The 15,917-nt window shown below is 38.9% G+C and overlaps 2 protein-coding genes across 2 annotated transcripts in view; both read right to left on the bottom strand.

Moving 5' to 3' along the window:
- The window catches only part of slc22a31 (solute carrier family 22 member 31), a 284,522-nt gene that overhangs the window by 223,453 nt on the left and 45,152 nt on the right, over positions 1-15,917 (bottom strand). The window lies entirely within an intron of this gene.
- sult5a1 (sulfotransferase family 5A, member 1) lies at positions 11,980-15,787 on the bottom strand. Its single transcript, XM_074615423.1, has 6 exons — positions 15,481-15,787; positions 15,034-15,245; positions 13,558-13,684; positions 13,354-13,451; positions 12,842-13,022; positions 11,980-12,365 (listed from the first exon to the last, which is right to left on the bottom strand). The coding sequence occupies exons 1-6, from the start codon at positions 15,617-15,619 to the stop codon at positions 12,232-12,234; spliced, it is 891 nt and encodes a 296-aa protein (XP_074471524.1). The 5' UTR covers positions 15,620-15,787; the 3' UTR covers positions 11,980-12,231.

Below are 15,917 nucleotides of genomic sequence, written 5' to 3'. Positions count from 1 at the left end.
TTCAGAAACTGACAGTTTGTTGGGTTACGGTCCACAGATTTAGGAAAACTAAAAAGAGCCAAAGAGCTGGTGAAATTCTGTTCAGTCACAGGTAGTAATCCAGATGGTGTTTTATCAACCCATATGTGTTGAAAAATGTATATTAACTTTGTAAAGACTTCTGTACTTAAAGTATTTGTGCATTTTACAAGTGGAGCATCCCAAGTGTTGGTTGATTTAATCCTGGTTCTGTAAACAGCAGTGCAAATTGTTTTTGAAAAACAAACTATATAATCAGTTTGATGATGATGATGATGATGATTATTAGTGTTTGTATTAGTTTGTATCATTGTAGCCATTATTAGATATGAAAAGATAACATGGAGCAAGTGTACGCTGTTATGATTGATTAAATGTGGCGCTCTCTGATCTTTCATCCCGGCACGTACAGTTATTGTCGATTGCGTCTCACATTAAACAGAAGCTCAGCATTGAGACGAATGTACTGCTGATACCGACCATCTGTAGATTCAATCATCAAACACAAGAAATTAATGGTATTTTCGAAGCCTGTCTGCTGTTTTACGCATGATGTGTACTCAGCTGCCGGGCTATGTACTCTGTCCTCATGTGTAACTGGGAAACTGAAGCTTTCTGAGCTTCATCACCCACCGTCATATTTACTGAACTCACCACACACACACACCACGCTTTTCACAAGGCAATAATACAACAGATGAACTGTATCACCTGGTGGATCATTTTCCACTGCTTGCCAAAACAGGATTTATTCTGTCTTTTATTAGTCATAGATAAGCTTTATTCATGCTTGCTTGCTTGGTCATGAATGATACTTCCCTTCAAATATTAAACTGATATCATCAGGTCACAGACAGAAGAATCAAGCGTCAAAACAGTCCCAAGCTCAAAATATCAGGCCGTCCTGTCTGAGCCACTGTAGTGCTGATTTCTCTCTCATCCTGGCGTTTATTCACAATCATCCATCTTTTTAATCCGGATGCTTAAAGGAAGTTGACATAGCAAAATAGGGGCGGCTGTGGCTCAGATTGCTCCCGAAGGCTGTGCCATCGGTGTGTGAATGAGTTTTTAGATTAGATCCTGATAGGCAGCTTTGCACCTTGCATGGCAGCCTCTGCCATCAGTGTATGAATGTATGTGTGAACGGGTGAATGTTGACATGTAGTGTAAAGCACTTTGAGTGGTTGGAAGACTAGAAAAGCGCTATATAAATGCAAGTACATTTACCATTTACCATTTCACTCATGTCTTTTTTATCCACCATTTTCATAAGAATCCTGTTCAGGATCAGCTCCGTCACTTGTGTTGATTAGAGGAGTGCATGACTATGCATGACTTTGCTAGTGGAACATTTTCTGATAGTGGTAACGTTTGCTACCAGAGAGCCTATGAAAGTTTGTTTGTCACCTGTTTAACCACATAAATTAGCCTGATAGAATGAATGGACATTCTGCTACCACAGCGCTGAAAGAAGGCAACATCAGACCGAATAACAAATCACATGTACTCAGGTACTGCACTTAAGTACAATTTTGAGTTAAGTTTTGATGTTATGCTACTTTATACATCTACGCCTCTTACTTCACTACATTTACACGCAGCAGTGGTCCTCCTACAATTTGTATAAATTAAGCCTGTTTACAGAGAACAGCAGTCAGTGTTTAGAATACATGGGCAAATACAATTTGCTGATTAAATTAGTATGAATATACAATGAGGTGCTGTGATAGTTCCCATCAAGTCCGTTATTGAGGGCACTGTCATTGTCATGCACCTAACATGATGAACTGAGCTCTCTTAGAGAGGATCATGAACATGTTGTAATTGTTGTAATTGGGTTTATTGGTTTATTGGCCTTTGATTAAAAAACAGCAGCAACAAAAACTTACTAAAAAAAAACAGTATCCTAATACACACAGTCCACCTGTAGTTTGTGCCAGCACTGTTTTTGTAAGTGTAGATTTGATTTGACCTCCTGTAAATGCTGAATATGCAAAATGCATTTTATTTGGATTGAAAATACTTTGAGATGTTTAAAGAGAAAAAAAAATAATTGTGGAACCCACATTTTTGTGGCTGCGTCCATTTTTGTTAGTATCAGGTGCAATATTTTCAATGTTTGATTTTGAAGTAATCAAAAAGTAGTCAGATTAGATTACTTTTTCATAATCCAATGGAGTACATTACTAACGACAAACATTGCCATGTAATTTGTATTCAGTAACTGACTACATTTCAAAATAATCTGACCCTACCCTGACTATCGTTAGATGTCCAGATGCCAGATGTCAATTTGTTGGGAATATCACCCTTGGTGCCACCCATACAGGCTGTCGTTGGCTCAGTTGTTTCTCCAACCAAAAACAGCAACACTTCACCTTTTTGAGTTGATTCACAAAATTAGAGATGCTTACTGCAATTCATAGTTCTGGAAGTAGTTGATACTTAAATGCATAGTGTATAATTTGCCCAACTTCCCATTTTAAAAACATAAATTCACAATTTTGAAAGTAGGATGTCCATCTCAGTGTGTGAGTGTAGCTTGTTCAATGGCTCCTAGAGAGATGTGTTGTTGTACTGCTGTGGTAACAGGAAATTTCCTGTTTTACCACAGAGGCACGGGCTGTTACAGCTGTAATGGAAAAAAGAAATAAAGAGCAAGTACACATGATTCAAGGTTATGTGTGTCCCTTGGAAACAACAAAAACATCTATAAAAAGAAAAAAGGAACGCTTAGGTTTCAGTGAAATGTGAACAAAACCAGATTGGGTTGTTTTTCATGCAAATGATTTAATGATTTTTTTCTCTCACGTTCTGTTAGTCACGTTTGTGGTTTCCCGCAGTCCTCTTTAAATGTGGAGCACCATGTTCTTCTCATTCTGTTACGTAGGTGTTTGCTGCCTAACGGGGGAAGGCAACATGGGGAAGGCTGATGGAGCTGACAGGGATTAAATGCCATGCAAAAGCCACGACTGTTGCACCTTCTCTTGTCCAGGGCACAATCGCCTGCCATGACTACTTCAGATCTCTGGACCAAGCCGGAAAAAGTAAAATGTTTGTATTGTTGATGTTCCACACAGTTTTACTAAAGCTGGCCCTCAAAGGTATCTCAAATGCTGTGGGCAGCTGTCATATCTCTTGAACACTTTGTGCTATTGCGACCACATTTGGTGGACATGTGTAGATATGATCTGGTCTGAGTGACCATGACAAATTTGGTACCATTTGGCCAATAATTGGTGTTGAAGTTGCATCATTTAACTATAAAGGAAGGAATGTCTGTATGTACAGTATGTATGTATGTATGTATGTATGTATGTATGTATGACTGCCCTTGACTTATCTCGAGAACCGTTCATCCAATCAACTTCACACTTGGCGGGTACAAGCAGCAAATCCACCGTCCACAACAATGCTTCAAGAAGCACTTCTGAACAAACAATCGGCCCATTCCGGATGGGCACACGCTCCAAACGGGCACACACTCCAAACGGGCTCTTTACTAGTTACAGTTAATACTGGGAGGAAGAAATAATAAATAAATAAATATTGTCATGGTGTTCTTATTCAACAGGACAATGCAAACAGTTGCAATATTTAAGTAGCAGTTTCATAGTTTCCCCAGATAAAAAGGCTCCATAATTCATATAATTCATATACTGTATACATTTAAGAAGCAACATAAGCAGTGTGTTCAGCTTCCCTATAAATAAAGGGATAGATGCTGTTCCTTAATCAAGAAGTTCTGCTCTGTAATTTTTTTTTTTCCCGTGCAAAGCTTTTATGAAGACGTTTGCAGGATGAGAATATAGTATATTATATCATTTCTGTGCTGTCATGGTGATTCTGGTATCAAAAATGGATGTAATAGATGTTTACAGTGTCCCCATTCCTCTCCAACAGCATCTTCTCATGAGTTGTCATGCTACTATACCACAGCAAAATAGAAAAGGTCAGCCCGCTTTCAACAGGAGCTCGGTTGATATGTACCCCTCCTCCTTCTGCACCAACACCAACGACTTAAAGATTCAGACAGGTGGACTCCCTGTACTGTGCAGGAGCTTCACTCTGATTTAGTATATAAAGTGTTAGCCAGTTTAGGGACCGCAATCACCCTTAGATTTTGTTGACAATAAATATTTTATTTTAGGGTGAAACCTGACACATACTGTAGATTTAATCAAATGATTTTAGTATATATATACATATATATATACTATATATATACTATATCTCTAATAGGTCTTTCTCCTTCTTTCAGTCTTTCAGCACAGGTCAAGATATCCTGATTTGATTTGAGTAACTTTCTAGATAGATCAAGAGTCTGTAGTCTCCAAGCCCAAATTACCCAAATGATGAGTAATTTTCCCAGATATAAACAAAGCTCTTCAGAGCCACACAGCTTGTTTTCACAGTCTGAGTAGTACACCTCGTGATGAGTAAACTGACCTTTTATGTGTAAAACTGGAGCACCTTTAACACCCTTTTGAAACTGTATAAAGGTTGATGCATCCAGACAAGTCTAGAGGCCTTGGAAACACAGTGGGTCTTTCCTAAATGCCTTCACCCTGCCAGAGAGATGCATGCTGGATAAACAAGGCCACCTGGTGGCCAGAGAAGAGTCATATCATGTCACTTCTTTATACATTATCAAACCTCCAGGTACTTTCTCATTCATGTCATTCACAATCAACAACTCTGTGATATACTGTAGTTAAACAGAAAATCACAACCATTGAATATGAGAAGATGCTTAAGCTGGAGAGCAGAAGTAGAGACAGTCCAGTGTTGGTTAGTAGTTAAGCTATGATTTCTTATCATTGTCAAACCAGTAATTAAGGAGGAAATGTTATAAATGTGTTATGAATTCAAAAGTAGGCCTACATGGTTGAAACAGTTCAAATAAAAAGGTTATGGGTTATAAAAAATGCAACAAGGCTTCTCCCTGACTCCTATTAATGTGCAATGTTGCACATTAGTTTGGTAGTAGGCTACTTTTATTTTTTATCATGTTAATGGTTCATTATGTTTCCAGCTCAGATCAGATTATTATGTTTCTGACACATTATGAAAAGGACCCCGCAGAGAAATGGAACGTTTTTTTTTTGTTTGTTTTTTACCTTTCGCTCGATCCAGTCTGTTTGTTATTTTGTGTCTCGTTCTGAAATCTTGCGTTGCATCCACATTGTCGAAATCATCTAAATATTCAGCCATGACATTGAAAATCTTTTAGATAACACTAAGCTACGCTTTCTGTAGTCCAACACAACAAACTCTGACAACACCGGCACTCCTCTCTCCAACTCACACTCATGTTTCCACTGTTGTCTTCCGGCAACAAGTCACATGACAGAATAAAAACAGACCGTATCCAGCAAAAGGTAAAGAAAAACATAACTTTCTCTGTAGGGTCCTTTCCATAATGTTGTCACAAACTTATAATAACAATCTGAGCCCGTCAATGGCAAAAACAAGCACTTTTAGTGGACGTGCATTGACGGTGCGGAATTGCCCCGAGCGTTTACATTGCAGCTTGTTTAGGGGCTGCCGGTTACAGCGTTGTTCCTCAATACTGGACTGGACTTTACTGCGTTTTGCTGTCATTTACTGTCAAGCTTGTTTCTCTCCTCTTTCATCTTTCTCTCTCGTCTGATCTGTGTTTCACAGAGGGTGGAGCTTTGCACACCTAGCTAAGAGATGGCATTGACACACTTTGAATCTTGGGTCTTGTTGCTCTCGCCACCATTATTAGCTGCTCTGTTTCAACAATGTTGGGCTGAAAATACGTGCATGTAGGCTGAAAAACAACCGTGTACAGCGAGCCGGTCATTGTTGTGAAATAAACCCCGACAGGCCGATGCGACAGGGTTCTTGCATTGCCCTGAGCAACGATTATTACACGGCTACTTACTTAAAAAATCAATAATTTGACACAAAAACGGTCCGCCAGTGTCCGACATCAGAACTGCATCCTTAGCAACGGTCTGGGAGGACTATAAAGAGGACTATATAGTGAGCTCATCAGCAAATTGAAAAAACACTTTTGGACAATACTCGGGTCATTTTCTCTACGCCGATAATGACGTCATTGTGCCAGATCAACGTCGGCTGGTAGACCATCCATAATAAATACTGACATGTATTTTTGCGAGTGATAAATACATATGTAAGCTATTTTGTTGAGTTGTCTCTTTGCTAAATGCTCTGAGTCAATTTGAGTTCCACTTGGTAAGCACCGATGCAGCGTATATGTCTAGGGCTTTTATTGTGAAAGGTGAAAAAGGCCATTGTCAATGTGGGGGCAATACGCACATTTTCCCAAATTAATAAATGCAAAGTATTTTGTGGCCGTTTGTTTTGTGATGCGCTGCTCTGCTCACATTAAATACATTATTTGCGCGCCACAACTTTGTCTCTGGATTTGTCTCAATGGTGCTGCTCTCTTTCCTCTCGTCCATCTGCCCTTTTTCCTTCAACACAATGCATGATGGTATATAGTGCTTGGTTTGTGACCATCATTATACACTACTTATCACTATGAATTGTGGGATACTTTGAGTCCACTATATGGGGTGTAATCATTTTCACTATACACTCGGACAGCACTACAAAATGGCGAACTCACTATACAGTCAGTTATATAGTCCACTATAGTGAGTGATTTCTGACACAGCCCATATCTTCTTTTTTATTCTATGCATACTTCTTCCTTGTCAAACCCGGGCAACTACAGTCATTTAACTTTCAATCTTGTAATCTTCAATCCCAGCCGATGCTGACTCAAGTGACATCCCTTGAGGCAATTTATCAGATTTTATACAGCTCCCTCTGGAGCCACAAAAGGCTTTAAACAATTCCGTACTCCCCAACTCTGTAAACAGACTTTGTATGTGAAATCGGTGGAGTTCCCCTTTGTCTCTATTGTTCTGTATTTGGCAACACGTCCTCTACAGTCTGAACCCATATATGTCCATAAAAACTGCTTGAAACAGTTTTTCCACTAAGGGAATACTACTATAGCAACATGACCGCTTCCATGAAAATAGCACGATGATTAAAGGACGGGTCCATTATTATTATATTTTGAGGTTTTTATGTCATTCTGTAGCTTCACAGGAGTCTTGAGTCTTGTTGCTCTCGCCACCATTATTAGCTGCTCTGTTTCAACAATGTTGGGCTGAAAATACGTGCATGTAGGCTGAAAAACAACCACGGCGTTGTTCTCTCGGGAGATGCAGTGACTTAAACCAAGTAAGAGCTATGAGTAAGGAAACGCAACTAACTAACTAAAGTCAGCTAGCAGACTCTGGCGGACCGTTTTTGTTTAAAATTATTGATTTTTTAAGTAAGTAGCCGTGTAATAATCGTTGCTCAGGGCAATGCAAGAACCCTGTCGCACCGGCCTGTCGGGGTTTATTTCACAACAATGACCGGCTCGCTGTGCTTGACCCCTTACACAACAGTCTTTTGACATGATAATAATAATAATCATTTGTATGCCTCCGTGCTGGCGACAGCCGGGACCCGATTATATACTGTATATATGGTTGTCCGTCCGTCCATCCCCCCCATTCTTGTGAACACGATATCTTGCCTAGAGTGAATTTCTTCAAATTTGGCTCAAACTTCCATTCGGACTCAAGAATGAACTGATTAAATTTTGGTGGTCAAAGGTCAAGGTCACTGTGACCTCACAACCATAACTCAAGAATCCATATGCTAATTGTATCAATTTAACACAAATGTCTATAAAGATACAATGATGAAGTGATGACATTTTGGCATGGATGTAAACTGCAACTTGACTGGTTGGCAGAGGCGATAATTCTAGTTTAAAAAAAGCCAAATTTGAATAAAGTCTGTGGTTTTGAGCCCTTGTGATCCGAGGCATAGCAATGACATCAGCTTCACCCTTCAACCTCCTTCCCCTCAGCAGAGTCGTCTGGAGCCAGATATATAGAGAAGTGTGAAGTAGCTTCTCACATGTGTGAGCTGAAATGTGTGAGCGTGTGTGTACAGCAAAGAGCGTGAATGCTACAATTGTGTGTGTGTACGTGTGACCATGCATGGACTTTATTAGCAGCTGATACAACAGCACATCGGAGCCCTTGTCAACTCGATTACTCAGTACACGTCTAACAACAATCAAACAGATCAGTGACAGAAGGTGAAAGAAGAGTCAAACCACTTTTATAAAAAGAGGGAGCCGTCTATCATTGAAAATAGAAAAAAAAATATGTATCCCCAAAATGTATTTTCAATAAGATACAATTATTTCACAGACAAAGGCAGACAGTCTTCACACAACTTTCTTCACCTCCAGTGGGATTTCTAAACAGATGAATCTAATTTACAGATGTATATCTCCAGCCGGCCTCTTACTAATAATCTACAGGCAGGAACAATGATTCTTTCATGAAACAGGCAACATTATAGACAATAGTGTATTATATATTGTACAATATAGTTTGATTGTCTTTTCTTTCCAATTAGGCCGGCTGACTTTAAATGTACAGACGTGACACACACCAGTCAGTACACAAATCCTTCCACACAAACATGAAGTACAGACACAGAACTGTAACATTCAATAAGCTCATTACAGTAAGTAAATACACCAGGCTAGAGCTGCTGCTAGATTAACTAAATTATTCAAATCATCTGCACACAGCTGAATCAACCCCGTCAGGAGATAAAAAGGTATACGACACACATTTTTAAAACTGTAGACTTGTTTTGAAAAGAGACAAAAAAGCACTTCAAGCATCTTTAAAACAACTTTCACCACTTCTCAACGAATAATGAAGTAGTTTTTCTTACCTATCAGGCAGCACCCAGTTTAAATTTGAGTTAAAATCAACATGTTTTCTTTTAATTTGTCAGCATTACATATTTGTTGTATACAAAACAGCTTAAATATGACAAGAAAATATTCTTATTTACCTGTTTTCTGACCATACATAAGGTTTTGGTTTTATTTCTCCAGGTTTTTATATCCATCTCTGAGATTTTTGCCGCTACTCCAATACAGTGGAGGTGAATTGAATTTCATTTGTGATGCTCAAAGCACTGAAATTTGACATTTGAAAAAATTCAACAGCAACATTACTTTCTAGAAACGGTGTCCCTGTTACGCCGGATAATCCACAGAACACTCTGTCAACATTTTGCATACGGACCAATCATGTTTCTACTGTAATAGGGTGGCAACATAAATCTTAGAGGCAAATATCTAGACAAAAAACCTGGACAAACATCAATGGACTCACGATGGATAGTTTTAAAAAAACAGATCAAAATTGATGCAGCAGAACCATGGCTGTGTCCAAAATCATTCACTCATTCACTACTCCCTACTCATTATCGAGGGAGGACTATAAAGAGGACTATATAGTGAGCTCATCAGCAAATTGAAAAAACACTTTTGGACAATACTCGGGTCATTTTCTCTACGCCGTTAATGACGTCATTGTGCCAGATCAACGTCAGCTAGTAGACCATCCATAATAAATACTGACATGTATTTTTGCGAGTGATAAATACATATGTAAGCTATTTTGTTGAGTTGTCTGTGTGCGAAAATGCCCTGAGTCAATTTGAGTTCCACTTGGTAAGCACCGATTCAGCGTATTATGTCTAGGGATTTTATTGTGAAAGGTGAGAACGGCCATTGTCAATGTGGGGGGAATAAGCACATTTTCCCAAATTAATAAAGGCAAAGTATTTTGTGGCCGTTTGTGTTGTGATGCGCTGCTCTGCTCACATTAAATACATTATTTTCGCGCCACAACTTTGTCTCTGGATTTGTCTCAATGGTGCTGCTCTCTTTCCTCTCGTCCATCTGCCCTTTTTCCTTCAACACAATGCATGATGGTACATAGTGCTTGGTTTGTGACCATCATTATACACTACTTATCACTATGAATTGTGGGATACTTTGAGTCCACTGTATAGGGTATAATAATTTTCACTATACATTCGGACAGCACTACAAAATGGAGAACTCACTATACAGTCAATTATATAGTCCACTATAGTGAGTGATTTCTGACACAGCCATATCTTTTTTTTTATTCAATATATTCTTCTTCCTTGTCAAACCCGGGCAACTACAGTCATTTAACTTTCAATCTTGTAGTCTTCAATCCCAGCCGATGCTGACTCAAGTGACATCCCTTGAGGCAATTTATCTGATTTTATACAGCTCCCTCTGGAGCCACAAAAGGCTTTAAACAATTCCGTACTCCCCAACTCTGTAAACAGACTTTGTATGTGAAATCGGTGGAGTTCCCCTTTGTCTCTATTGAACTGTATTTGGCAACACGTCCTCTACAGTCTTAAACCATATACAGTATGTCCATAAAAACTGCTTGAAACAGTTTTTCCACTAAGGGAATACTACTATAGCAACATGACCGCTTCCATGGAAATAGCACGATGATTAAAGGACGGGTCCATTATTATTATATTTTGAGGTTTTTATGTCATTCTGTAGCTTCACAGGGGTGTTCCTTATGTATAATCTGAACATTAAAATGTTGGTCAAAGTATGTACGGTATGTTTGATGTCAAAATGCTATTTTCCCAAGCCCTTCTAACAACTTTTTCCCATGTGACCTGACATAGGACCTGATGGTGCAATATGTATATTATATATACATCCTTCTAGTCAGTGTATTAACATTACATACAGTAACTTAGATTGCGGTCGGCACGCTCTCAGTTTGGAGAAGCAGATAGAAGTACCGGCACGGAAGCTAAGCAATGTACTGCTTTGTGGACGACACCTTAGATTGGATCCAAAAGTCTAACAATAACATAAACAAACTAATCAATGGATACAGCGGTAGACCAACAACTCCTGTGTTCTACGAGTTAAAATTACTGTTTTTGTGAATGGAGTCTGGGCTGATAGCTTTGAAGACCGCGATATATCAGCTTCAGTTCCCCGTCGGCTGTCTTCAGGCCTTTCCGACGGGGAACTGAAGCTGTTATATTGCTCTCTTCAAAGCCACCAGACTAATGCAGAACGCGAGAGTATAGATACAACCCCACAAAAAATATGAACCAACCATTTCAGTTATTTCCAAACTTACTGTAGCACGGCTACCTTTGACTCAGCTAGTGCTAGTGTTCACATTATTCCTAATCTTATTGATTAGCTTTGATTAGCTTACTTACTGACTAGTAACCTACACTACTTGCTTTTTGCTAACGGCTGAGTGGGCGTCCATTTAAAAAAAAAAAAAAAAAATGGAACAGGACTCAGATGAACCCGACCTTTAACCTGTTGTCCTCAAAGGTCAACTAATTACATTGTCTTGGTCACAACAGTGGGAGCATTTCCTCTATTGTATTTCCTCTTTCACTTCATATTATAAATACAACTGACATTTTCAACTAGACAGTGAATCGTTTTCCTTCCTACATTAAATGTATTGACCAAGCAGAATTTTATATAAACACAACGCATCATACTTGAACATGCCAAAAAAGTGGTGCAAGGACTATATTTTTCAAGAAACAAAAATTCCAGCAGATGATATACAGAGGATATGCACGTATGCTGTTTTATTATTGGAATGTCAATCATGAAGTATAATGAATTTACAATGTTGTTTTAATTTTTTTACACCCAGCTATATTCACATACAAGTGTTTTAGTTAGAAAGGAGATCAACTATTCCGACCTCTGAATAACAGAAATGACTACAACAATTTGAATACTTCAAACTGTTTTTTGTTGTGAGACATAACTTATATTATATAATCAGATGTCCGCTATGATAGCTCTGTAGCTCTATAGATTAATGCTAATATCATCCTTTACCAGACTGATGCCTTTCCACCAGTTATCAGAGTTCATCCATGCAGTCACAGAGCAGTGTGTTCTGTACACTCTGTACCGTATCTTCCCTCTTATACTCTCTCTCACTCACTCACTCACTCTCACACACATACATTCATACATAATACTAATAATCCACTTCACATCAGTGTCACATTATACAATGATGCAATAAAAGCAAGACTGCAATATACATAAGAGGCATTGAAGGGTACTGAACATGGCATGCTACAGTTAAGTGTCCCTTTAATCATTTAAACATAGAGAAAAACATCCACTTGTGATCCATCTCACAGGATGCAACATGATTTCTATCTTCATTTAGCTTTTTTCAGAGCTCTGTGTTCTTCAGTGGAATTTGTTCATTAGCTTGTCTCCTCTTTATGCTGCTCCTCCCACACAAACTCTTCAGTGCAGTCCTCCATCTTGGACTTGAAGACGCTTTTGAAATATTGATTCAGCTCCTCTGTGAACATGTTTTTCCAGTCTCCAATTTTACCTGCATTAGAGGAAAGGGAACAAGGAGGCATGCGATTTAATTAAAGGCCAAATATGTGATTTGATTTTTAAAAACATGTAAATGTACAATGCACACTGTGAAAACGAACGAGACTAAATAGAAGCTGAACCAAAAGTATCTATTTCACTCTGATTCAGACTTGCCAAACGGACTATGGCTTGTAAGAGCGCCCTTAGAGGCCTGAAGAGATGAAAGAATCCAGTATTTCACAAGAAAAAATACAATTTGTGCAACAGATTTCATCTCTTTAATTGTCTCGTGACCCCTCACTGACGACCCTCAGGTTGGGAACTACTGTAATAAAAGACCTTTAAGTCATTTTTGGATTGATGGCAGGTTCCAATTTTGGTGACCACTGTGTATTTTTTTTACATTTGGATCACATATTGTCAGACATAGGACACAATTAATCAAACAAGTTTGATTTATCATCATAGAATAGAAGAGATCCCCACCTTTTCGCATGAAGGAGCCCTTGTTATGGTCCATTATGTCCTCAGTGATCTGGGTGTAGTTGGACATGTTGTTGTTTTTCATGCTGCTGAAGCTGCAGTGTTTCACACAGTTGTTGACCTCGTCCTCCAGCAGGGGACTCTGTAGGTGAGAGCTCACCCTCTTTATGGCACCATGTAGGTCCTTACAGCAGGAAGAAGACAGTAATATTATTAAGATAATTAAAAAAAGGAACTACAATTGAGTGTGCAATGGCTTCCTTAAAATGCTAAATAATTACAACCTCTGATGTAAGATTTGAAGTCATGTTTTGAAGGCAAGCTTTGAAGAAGTGACAGCGTAGACAACATTTTCACATCATGAACTTCCACTTCTAGACCTGCCCCCGCTCTTGTGATTGAGGAACAAGATAAATATGTACCTTACAAGAAATTGTACACTTAGATGTCTATTTTAAAAATATAAGTTTATGGACATTTAGTATGATGAGAAGGATAAATCAGTTTTCCTTTACCAACGTCATCTCTTCATAGCTGATGTGAAGCAGATTGCTCATCGCTGCTGTCTGACTGGTCCAGCCTTTAAAGTGGTCAAACCAGGAGCCATAGTACACTGAAACATAAAGAGGATAACAAATTGCACTTTGTCTGTAGAGCTGAAGTCCCGATATCCTCACAAAACAATGAAATAAATCTAAATAAAATCGAAATAAACTCACGTGTGCCCTCCAGGAATCGATTTAAAAAGTCTGGAAATGAGCCAGCCTCAGGGAGGAAGTTGGCCATTTTGTGGAAGTGATAAAATGACACCACTAGATCTTTCGGGTTTCTGCTCACGTAGATGACCTGTGAGATGACATGAAGCAACAGTGTCAGAATGTTTGTACTGTACTTAGTATAGCTTGACCAATTTCTAAGAGATCTGATAACTATTAGGGGTGGAAAAAAGAAATAATTCACCTATGTATCACGATTGTTGTTTTTTTTTTAAACGATTTTGAAATCAATTTTATCAAGCTAGAATCGATATATTTATTTAATTTGAGTCTATATGGAGGTAAAGGGAAGTTACCGCTTTTATTGTTGTCGTCTGAGTAACGTGACACCATATCCGTTCCGTAGCCGTCAACAAAAGAAAACTGCAGCCGGCCACAACGAGCCGAAACGGCAGAGGGTCTGCGTGGATACGACCTGCACCCTCACATGTTAAATCCAGCATGGTAAACACTACACATACAGTAAAGTATGGAAACACTTTGGGTTTCACACATCACGCTACAACTGTAGAGCACTCATATACTGACATTTATGTTAAATGCATTCAAACGGAGCTGACCATGGATGTATAACAAGAACGGAGCTAACGGTGAGAGCTAGCGACGGACTTCGCAAAGTTAGCAGAAGTATACACGTGTGACGACGTCTGGTTTTCAAAATTAGATGTTAACAAAGGGAACTGTATGTACAAAATATATACAGTATATGGAAATAAGATTGTATTATAGTCACCAGAAATATTCACCTGAAGTATAAAACATTACATGTCCCTTATAAATAAGAAATGTCTTTATTCTTTGATTTTTAGGTTGCTGGAAAATAATGCCTGACTTCAGGACATCTCTGACTACATACATGCTGAAAATCTTTTACTGTATTAATTTAGATATTTTCCAAAGTAAAAGTCCTTAGAAGTGTATGATTAAACTTTTTCTCATGATCTAGTGTTAAAAAGTTAACAAATTGCAATAAATCATAATTTTGCTTCGCAATACTTGTAGAATCTCAATACTTAAAAATCACAACATATATCGAATTGGCACCCAAGTATTGTGATAGTATCGAATCGGGAGATAGGTGTATCGTCCCAGCCCTAATAACGATATATCTTTTTTTTTTTTCATAACAAACAATAAATCTTAATACAGATTATTAGATATTTTTAAATAATTTTAACCAAGATAAATACTTTGTGGGACATTTTACAGTACATCAAATCAACATGTCAGTGCCCTCTGGTGCTCTCTCGAAACTAGAGACACTGTAAATGATCTCAAACCTACAATTTCTCGACACTTATCGGCCGGCATATACACTGATACCGATATGTCTGCAATAAATACTAACTGGCCTGGCCAGTTTATCGGCCTATCTCTATACTTTGTGGGCAAACGGTCAAATAAACATGTAAATTTGACCTTTGCTTTGGAGCCCTGGAGGGCGGGGCCCAACAGGTGATGAGGCAGGTGTGTGGTGATGACTCGAGGTGTGGTGGATGAGGCCTCCAGTATCGCAGTGAAAAAATGGTGCTCCAGCCAGGGAGCCCGAGTCCAATTTGGGACAGTTTGGGACACGTGTGGGTCCCCTCTGCTGGATATGAGAGTCACAATTTCCTGCATCCATGTGGTGCCTGTTGAGAGAAAAGAAAGGAGCATCTGTGATCTGACTTTCATTAAACATATTTATGAAAACAGCAAAAAGATGCTTTAAAAACTGCGTTATGTAAACTGTGGTTAAAGTATTACGCACTTCAATGGATTTCAACATTGTTTCCGAGTTACTCAAATGCAGATGTGGTTAGTTGCATGCCACATGAAAACACTGCATGTGCCATGTATCCTGATCAGTTAGTCATCTCTTCTTACCTGACTTTGGATAGGAGACGATGATGATATCCGTGTCCCGAAACGGAAATTTGAGAGCAAGTTGTAAGGAGTCCTGGGTGTGCAGGTGTCCGGGAAACGAAATACCATGAAACCTCTCTGTGACATCCAACCTGGCCATATCCAACCTTGATGTAGGTGCGTTATTTGCGTGTCTACGTCTCTCCTTTTTAGCTGTCTCGACTAGTTTTCCTTTTGTGTTTACCTTTCTGTGGCTCTGCCTGTGCTTCTCTGTCTCTACTCTGCCTCTGTGTGCACCTGTCCTGTGAGAGAGACCGAGTGATGACCAAAGAGGAGTTGCATGAGCTTAAAAGAGGAAATGCAAAATGGAATCCTCAAGAGGGTGTTTCTTGCAAAATGTGCCAAAGATAACAGTTGGCCCCAGCCATGTATAATCACAGCTGGCTGGGATCCTGTCT

Source organism: Sebastes fasciatus, chromosome 2 (assembly GCF_043250625.1).
Source record: "Sebastes fasciatus isolate fSebFas1 chromosome 2, fSebFas1.pri, whole genome shotgun sequence".
Taxonomy (NCBI): domain Eukaryota; kingdom Metazoa; phylum Chordata; class Actinopteri; order Perciformes; family Sebastidae; genus Sebastes; species Sebastes fasciatus.
The sequence above is the reverse complement of the archived record's forward strand: the minus strand, read 5'-3'. Positions and strand labels throughout refer to the sequence as shown.

Excerpts from the sequence above, each read along its gene's own strand:
- sult5a1 (XM_074615423.1), bottom strand. The coding sequence starts at position 15,619 with ATGGCCAGGTTGGATGTCACAGAGAGGTTTCATGGTATTTCGTTTCCC. Across the intron at positions 15,246-15,480 it reads CGTCTCCTATCCAAAGTCAG|GCACCACATGGATGCAGGAA; the intron begins GTAAGAAGAGAT and ends TTCTCTCAACAG. Across the intron at positions 12,366-12,841 it reads GGGCTCCTTCATGCGAAAAG|GTAAAATTGGAGACTGGAAA; the intron begins GTGGGGATCTCT and ends CCTCTAATGCAG.